General features: G+C 33.3%; 1 protein-coding gene across 1 annotated transcript; it reads right to left on the reverse strand.

Moving 5' to 3' along the window:
* Positions 1 to 5,313: 5,313 nt before the first annotated feature.
* LOC143570507 (putative F-box protein At1g32420) lies at positions 5,314 to 8,490 on the reverse strand. Its single transcript, XM_077056142.1, has one exon. The coding sequence runs from the start codon at positions 8,190 to 8,192 to the stop codon at positions 7,098 to 7,100; it is 1,095 nt and encodes a 364-aa protein (XP_076912257.1). The 5' UTR covers positions 8,193 to 8,490; the 3' UTR covers positions 5,314 to 7,097.
* Positions 8,491 to 9,171: the final 681 nt, after the last annotated feature.

A 9,171-nucleotide genomic window follows, 5' to 3' on the forward strand; every position in this document is an offset into this window, starting at 1 on the left:
TTATATAATATTTAACTAAGTTTATATTGAGACTACTAGAGTCACTAGAATGTAAATACATCGGATGAATAGCATCAAGCTTATTAATCAAAGTACTAGAACTAGAAGCATCATCACCCATACTTGAAATTAACAACAAAAATGCACACAAAGATCAATCAATATGTAACAATTAAAGAATGCAACACTTAAAACAAGGGGGTGTCTCTTCCATTTATCACTCGTTGGAACACCTAACCAGCCAAAATGCCTAAACTTAATTCATGTTAGAGTCTTAACAAGAAATAGGAATGAACTCACCAAGGGGCGCCCAAGTTAGGGTGTTCCTTCCAAGAGTCAAGACCTACGACCTTTACTTAGGGTAAAGATCTTTGACAGAAAAAAAAATCCGACAAAGCAAATTGTGAATCACCATCAATATAAGAACCACGTGACAGACACCGTCATACATAAGATCCAAGCGCAATCACCCGAGATAGTAAAAGCCCAAAAGTAGGGTTTAGAATTGAAACCCTAATTTTTGCAATCAATATCGAATTAATAGCAGAATCCCAAGAATCAGAGCTCGTTAAGCTTTGATATCATGTTAAAAAATGATAATCAGATAAGAGATTAACATAAATTTAATTTCCTTGATCAATAATACCAACACAAAACAAGATTACAATGTCTTGATTACTCACAAATCATCAATATGATGATTTGTATACAACTCTCAAGATCTAACGAGCAATAGTTCGGATCAATATGATAAAGAACAAACCCCAGATGTAACAAACTCGTTAACAACTTGTTTTTAGAGAGAGAGAGAGAGAGACAGAGAGAGTACAAGTGTTATATCTAAAACTAGCTTTAGAACATGTGTGATGCACGAGATGCTTAAAAGAAATACAATTAAGCTATATAAATTCAATGATTAAATTGAAGGAAAAAAACCTATATTTTATCACATTAAATGGTTTTATAAGTTCAAATTATATTTCAAATTGAATATTCATACGAATACGCGGTGTATAAATCTAAGGGAAAACAACCTATATCTTATCAAATTAAATGATTCTATAATTATATTTTCTAGTGGAACACTCATACGAATACTTAGAGTTTCTCATACAATTTCTTCATAATCATGAAAAAGATGCACATAGTGATTTTATAAGTTGTAATTATATTTTTTTAATGGAGTTGCGAATTCAAACAAAAGTTGATAAGATGTTTTATTATGAATGACATAAAAAAAGGAGCACATATATAAAATTAGCATGAATAAAATACTGTTTTGAAAAAGATAAATAAAAAATCAATGATCCATGGAGGTTGAATGAATATGTAAAAGTAAAATTGTTATTCATTCATAATTTCTTGTCTTTATAAACTTAAATCTATAAATATCATTCATTGAATTTCACACATTCATCTCCTACATTAAAAAAATGTGTATAAATTGATTTAATAAACAAAACTAGTAGATCTGATATCATTAAAGATATAAATATTTTCATTATATTGACATAAGTACCTATACATTTCAATCCATGTAATTTAGGTAATTAGCATTTGATTAAAGGATGGATTGTTTAATTACACTCACATAAATACGTTTTCATTAAAATTAGAATAATAGTTTGAGCGAGAAATTTAGGCTAGGAATGAATCTTCAAGTAATATGTGTCCCAGATTATTTTCTTCTTAAAACATATTATATAAACATGGAGATAATGACTTACCATCACAGGCCTTTGACTAGCTACACTTGGACCCGCAACATCATCCAGCCTACTTAGCCCATTAGCTTCCAGCTTATCCATGTCCAAAGCCCACTCTCATTTATCCAGACAATATCTCATAATAAAACATTGAATTGGTATTAGAAAGTGACTATTAATTTTAAACTTTCAACAATATACTGTATCATTTGCATAAGGTATTTTTTTTCTATTGTTTAGTTCCTGTTATTTTTCACAATTTCATCTTTTGCTACATGGTTTCTTTGTTATTAGGTTGAATTGTTTGCAAATTCTACAAGTTACGAAGATTATAGAATCCCCTGGCAAAGGCGTAGTAGTAGTTGCAGCACTTGCACTTAACGGGTTGGGTTTGACTTTACAGTCCCCTATGTTTCTCAAAACACAGGATTTGCCTTCACTAACACTCTATTCCCTGGTTCAATTTAATATGAGAAAAGAAAAGAAAGGAAAATTTTCTTTTAATTATCTTTCCCCTTTTCCTTTCCTTTGTTTCTTTCTTTCTATTTATTTTCAAATTGAAAAGAAAACATTTCAATCAAACTTACTCTTTATTTCTCCTTATTTTCCTTCCATCTATTTACTTTTCTTTCGTTTAATGAAACTCAGGAACACAATGTTCTTTAATTTCTTTTCTTTAAAATAAACCTCTGGAACACAACAAATTTTTTCTTTCCTTCAATTTCATTTCTTTTCTATCAATAAATGAACTCCAGAACACAGCGTAAAAGTCAAGTACCTCATCCAAGATTGCTCTAACTTCATTAACTGCATCATCTCATATAGACATCTCTGTTGATCATAGGCGGTATTACATTATTCATAATCCTCAACTTATTTTTCTTATCATTTTAGCCAGGAGCTTACTTTCACTACTTATTTAGCTACTTTAGTTCGTTGTAATCCATAAATAAAAAGAAAACTTTATCAATTCTCATTCTTCTTTGGCGACAAGGAAGGCTACCCCTGGGTAAAAGTACTAATCCGTCTATCTACTTACTACCTAACTAAGAGAATGGTATTTACTGAGAGAAGTAGTACGAGGAGCTAGATTGTTGTTGTCTTCTTTTTGGCAGTGGGATAGGGAAACTGTGAGGACTGAACTTTCACTTTCTTACTTGAACTCATAGCTCTTTCTCTTTTTCTCTTTTGAGAGTTGTATGTAACTACAGTTATTTATGGACCGGGGAAATCTCCTAAATGACAAGAGAGGAAGATAGAGTTAGCATTGATTGGGAAGAAAGGAACTAGTAATCCATTTAAGAGGACTTTACCCTAGAAAAAGTAAAAGGGAGGGAAGGAATTGAAATTTGTTATTTTGTTCTATATTTTCTATTTTACTTGTAATTATTTGCTTATGTGAATGGGCTTTTGAGATTAGAACTTTACCTGAACTTTAGTCGTCTCTTTCATGAAAGGTTTTATCTTAGAGTTTGTTCGTCGTTTTAACTGAAACCGAATAACCCATCTGACGTTAAGCCACTCCAATAAGATTACACACACCCGATTAACCCATCAAAAATTATTATAGGTAATATTTCATCATTTGGTTTGTTAAACTCAAATGACAGTAAATTTAATGGTGAAATTCCTCGAAAATTATGGAATTTAAGTGAGTTCGGAATCTTAGACTTGGGTGATAATGCATTTTGCGGAAGAATACCCAAATCGATAGGAGAAAAACTTACATCGTTGGTGGTTTTCAGGATACACAAATTAACTTCACAGGAGGTATTCCTCAATCTCTATGCACGAATTCGAACCTCCAAATTTTGGATGTTGCACACAACAACTTAAAGGAATCATCCCTCGTTGTCTAGGAGAATTGGCAATTACTATTATACTTGGTTTGGTTTGGTTAATCGTTTTGGGTTTTCAAATTTCAGGTTAACCCGAATAACCCGAGGAGGTTTCACTCCCATTTTTATAAATATGTCAACCCTTCATGTGTTAATGATTTTAGTTACCTAATATTTAAGCCCATTTTTTAATATGATTTGATTATCTTTCGCCGTAGTGTTTAATTGAATCTTTGTTGATTTAGTTGATTCATATTTGATCTGATTTTGTTGATTTTTGTTACCTCAATACATCGACTAAGTTAATCATAAAAAAATATTGGATTGGTGTGATTTTATTTTGATCTATGGTTGTGTATATATGTAACTTTGTTTTGTTAGCTAATGTTTACGGTTCGGGACTTCAGGTGAACACATCGACAAAGGTTACAAGTATGAAGATGTCAGATCGGGTTGCAAGTATGAAGACATCAGCTCGGGAAGTTATTGTATATTACTTTAATTTTTAAACCTATATACTTGTGGTATTATGAAACTTTTTTGTATATTTGAAACTTTTTTGTATAAAATTTTCATGCTTAAAGCATATATCTTCGCGTTTATTGGGTTTTGTATAATAGCTTTTATATATTGTGTTTTCATAACTCTAGGTATCTGGAAAAAAACACGGTATTTCACCTTATCAAAAGTCAAATTTCTGGTTGTCTATTTACAAAAGGTGTGGTTCCCTTGTAATTACCTGAAGTTGTGGTTCTAATATCAAAAGATTCGAGTCTATAAGGTGTGATCCTTCCACCGTACCTATAAGCCAAAATCCCCACACCTTAGGCATGTTTTGTACTAGTGATTTTTCAAGATTGAAATCTATGACGGATCTCCATCTTAGACCTTTCGCATCAGGCCATCCATGGCTTACGTGGAGGAGATTTGTGAGAAGAATGGAAAAAACAAGTATTGTGAAGGTTGAGGTGGAAGTCATCCTTGAAGATTGAAGATCCTTCTTCAAGGATGGTGAAGAATGGTGGTTGGTGGGCCCCCAATGTTGATGATGTATAAGTTATGAGGTTATTTATGAGAAGAATGAATATGTTATTGTTGTAGGTAAAAGGTGTTTGTGAAAAGAATGAATAGAGAGCTTATGTGGCATGCTGACTGGTCTGTTTATGAAAAAAAATAACCTGAACTGATGCAGATACAGAACGTATTAAGGACAATGACAAACACAAGTCATAATCAATATACCACTCATTTACTATGTAAATGAATGCTCAGTACTTTGTTATAATTCAAATTTATAAACTTCACTATCTCTTGCCTCTTATAATGCCAAAGACTATAATACTAGCCAAATAATTAATAAAAATTTAAGCCTTTTCTATCATACAATCATATTAAAAGTGCGCCATTCCACAAAATCAATAGGAAAGATGTTCCAAATCATAATGCAAGTCATCTTTCGTTACAAAATCGAAATAGTCCAAAGCATTTAACCATTTTTAGTATAAATCAAACCATATTCTTTGAATAAATTTTGATTTTGAGAAACCTTTTCCTTGAAGAATATACCTTTATAAAAAATTTGTTTTAGATTTCAATATAAGAGTTTGAGAATTAAAAAAAAAATTAAAAGTGTTGGAATCTATATATTAACTAGTGAAAGATTATTGTATTTTGTCTTGACATTACATTTGTAGTCATTGCTGAAGTTCACATGAGTTTCTGATCTTGTTTCTCACTCGAATTTTTTTGGTAATATTAACAACATATGAAGATTGAAAATCCGGTTCAACCACTAATTTGGTTCACCAATTGAAGTTCCAATGTCCACACTATAACCCAATTACCCAAATGGAAGTGATTCAGTAGTATTGAAATTGACCGGTTGTGTAGGTGACTCCCGGTCCAGTCCAATTATGTAAACAATGGTTCTAATAGACGAATTCACCTCTCAAAATATAAACCTAACTGTCAAAATGAGAATTGCGAAAAATGACCACGAGAACTATAAAATATCACACTAATTAACAATTGAGTACGTTCGTTCGTAAGTGAATTTCATGGAGGTTCATGTAAGGAAAAAAAGAAGGTTGAAAACCTCAAAAGTACCTATCAGTTTACATGTCTCATTATCTCAGATTTGACTTGTTTATCAACAACAAATACCAGCGAATGCAGAGTTCAATTATGTCTCATTATCTCATATAAAGTTTTGGTACAAGTAAAAACACAACCACTAAAATCGAGCTGGGTTCAAGCCTCCAAGTTGCTGGGACCGCAAACAACTAAAAGGGTACAAGAAGCCTTACAAGAGATTTTCTAAGCCATTTCAGGTTTTGATGTGGACTTGTATATTCACTTTTCAACATTGAAGCTTGCACCAGGCATCGATTGATTGTGGGCGTGTATATTCCCGGCCCATGATCCATGTTTAAACGTTGTGTACATTAGTACTCGCGCATTTGCATCTTAAAAGAACAAATAAAACCCATATAACGTATTATACAACCACGAAATTCAAATATGTATTATTTTTATGGCATAAAGAACTAATCATCAAAGAATGGAGCAACTCGTCACTTGGAAGCTGCAAGCCAGATTTTGCTCTTTCAATTCCAACCGTTACTTGTATCCTAGACTAAGGGACAATGCGTTAGGCTAGCTTCACATAGCTTCGGAAACCCTAGGATCTTAATGGTGAAAGGATAAGTAGCATGTGTTCACAGGCCCATCTAGCCGACTTGTTGGACTCAAATAGACACCCACTTTTTTATAGATTCCAAATTTACTTTACAAAATGTGAATTAAGATGGAAATCATCATTACATGATTATTGTGAATGAATACCCAAACGGATACTTTGTGAATGTAAGTGACTAAAATTTAAATCAAGTCAGATGGTTTGAGATTCAAATGGTTCGTTAACAGTTTCTCAATAACAATTTTATTGTTTGATACCGGTTATGGTTAGTAATCGACATCCCAGAAACTGTTTGACTGGTATTTGCACCTCTAATCGTAGCCACCCACAAATTAAATCTATTCCTAATCATAGTTCAAAAACAACCCAAGCGACCTGTTGCATAACAAACCAACAGTAGCAAACATAAATAAGTTGATGCTCTAACACACATAGATTTTGTTAGGTGACAGTTAGGTCTGGATTTGCATTCTTATCCAAAAACTAGGCCCTTTGACAAAATTATGATTTCTTTTGTTTGAATATTAAAGAACATACTGGGACCATTGTCCAGAAAAATGTTTTTCACTCATACATCATAAAAGTACAGTCATGTCAATTAGACTTCCCAAGGCTGTGAAAAAAGGTACATATTACAATAACAATTCACATCATAGTGTGCTCATAATAGTCATTCATCAAACAACGTTCAAACATGAAAGATAACACATAAAAGATTAAACAACAGAACATCTACAAGCTCTTGAACCTTCAAAAGCTGGCAGCAATATTCAAGTCAATAAAAACATAAAGTCAAAACAAAACAATAATTTCAGTTTCTCAAACACCCGGTATGAAAAGAAGTGATGTACCTCACTAAGTAGGAACTGTAAGATTTGGGTGATCATGAAGTAATAGAGTTTCCATGTAAGGGTGAACACAATATTGATGCTGCACTCCATCAAATCCAAGATTGTCCATGCGATTTGATTTCTGCTCATAAGCAAGAAGTTCGCCATGATCAGCATATACACGTTCAAGTATAGGTTCGCCACTGTGTCTAAATCCTATTACGTATTCTAGATCGGGTACTGTGTTAACATTAAATGTGTATAGCTGTATAAATAAACCACCCTTCATTATCCATAAATTGTGCGTATATCTATTGGACTCATGATCAGACATTTCAACAAGAACAAGAGACTCCCTTAGTTTAGACACCATGATCATATAATGTCGAGACCTGGCTAACCTGTTCGGAAGGTTTATTTCTCCAAATTCTTCACTTGTAATATCAAAAGAAATGATCGAATAACAAGGTCCACCGTCCACTGTGTTCCGGTCGGTCGCAAGCCAATAAACAATCCCATCAATTTCTACCGAATTATCAAAGGAAACCGAACGAGGGAGATTTCTAGATAAAGTTCTCCACTCCCCCGTGCTTAACTTAAAAACATCAACTTGAAAAGGAATGCTACTTATACTTTCCAATTCAATGTCATGTTCAACATATGTTATCTTGACAATCTTAGGGTCCTTAGTAACCGAACAAACCCCAAAACCTAAAACGGTAGCATATAACTTCCCATCTGGCACATTAGGCACAACATCATACGCTCTTCTAGTTGACGGGTTCCAAATAGCAGCCCTGCCGGCAAAATTATAGAAACACAACAATCCGTGACAACACCCGATTATATGATAACGTTCATATTTAGGGGGACGAGTCAAGGAAACTCTGTTACGGGGAAATGTATCATCTTCAACAACTGAGACGTATCTTAATGTATAATCAGGAGATCGGTATCTTATAAACATATGTTTCTGTTGGGAGCTATAGTGAGTAACAAACTCGGAGCTATCTATCAAAGACTTCCATGTCTTTGAGACGGACCGGAACTGAATCAGTGATCTGACGGGAAGCCTTTTCATAATTTTCGCTTGGATTTCAAATGGAATGTGGTCTGACATTTTGATTTTGAATCAAAACCTGATATCACCAGACAAAGAATCATATGTCAAAATCAAATGAGTGGTTATTACTATTTCGTTCCGATAAAGAAAGAAAACAGGATAGCCAAAATCAGTACAATTACCTGAAAATGAAATGAAACACGACGATGGAGGAGGCCGGTAATCAGAATAGGTCTGAAGTTAGGGTTTTATTTTAATCACCCAACCTGTTTATTATCTTTCCTAGTTTACTTTTATTAATGTTGCCCATTCTAACCTTTAAGAATACCATTTAATCCAAATATAACCATATCCAGAAAAAAGTAGGGATGCAGGGCGTCTCCGAGGATTTAGATACCTTGGCCGAGCCGAAATAAAAAGACCCCTAGTCTTAACAAGTAACGAAATATATAAGCTATTTTTTTAAATGACGCTTAATGTTATAACAATAAATATATAAACATTTATTACTAAAATCAAATACCGTAATAACTAACAATTAACCAATGATTTGTGAAACTCTCCTAACATTTGATAAAAAAAATAGCTTGGTCCTTGGTCGTTGGCTTGGTCATCCGTAGAGGAGCCTGGTGGTCAACAATGAACCACTAGTGGTCGGCTGGGTTAGTCATTGTTTAGGTTTTGTTTAACATTGGCAAAGAATGAAGCAAGCAAAAAAGGGATTTCAATCGACAGCTATTACTTTTATTTTGCATTGGGAGTTAAGTTAATTTTTTTAGTTGTTAGTTTTAGTTTGGACCCAATAATTTAAACTTGATTAAATGGATTATGAATAAAAAAGAATTTTAGGCTCAATAATTATAAGAGGGCAAAGATCAAATCATATTTTACAAGTTTTATATTTTTAAATGTATATATAAAAAATATAGATATAAAAATTTTGGCCCCCAAAAATTACATGCCCCGGCCGACGGTCCAACCAGCACTACCCTCCAGCCGGCCTTGTAGGGATGTCAATGAAACCCGAACCTGATGG

The sequence above is a fragment of the Bidens hawaiensis genome, unplaced genomic scaffold, assembly GCF_021521415.1.
Source record: "Bidens hawaiensis isolate Kalapana, Puna unplaced genomic scaffold, B.hawaiensis_p1.1 tig00024999_1, whole genome shotgun sequence".
NCBI classification, from domain to species: Eukaryota; Viridiplantae; Streptophyta; class Magnoliopsida; order Asterales; family Asteraceae; genus Bidens; species Bidens hawaiensis.

Coding starts and splice junctions, on each gene's coding strand:
- LOC143570507 (XM_077056142.1), bottom strand. CDS start 8,192: ATGTCAGACCACATTCCATTTGAAATCCAAGCGAAAATTATGAAAAGG.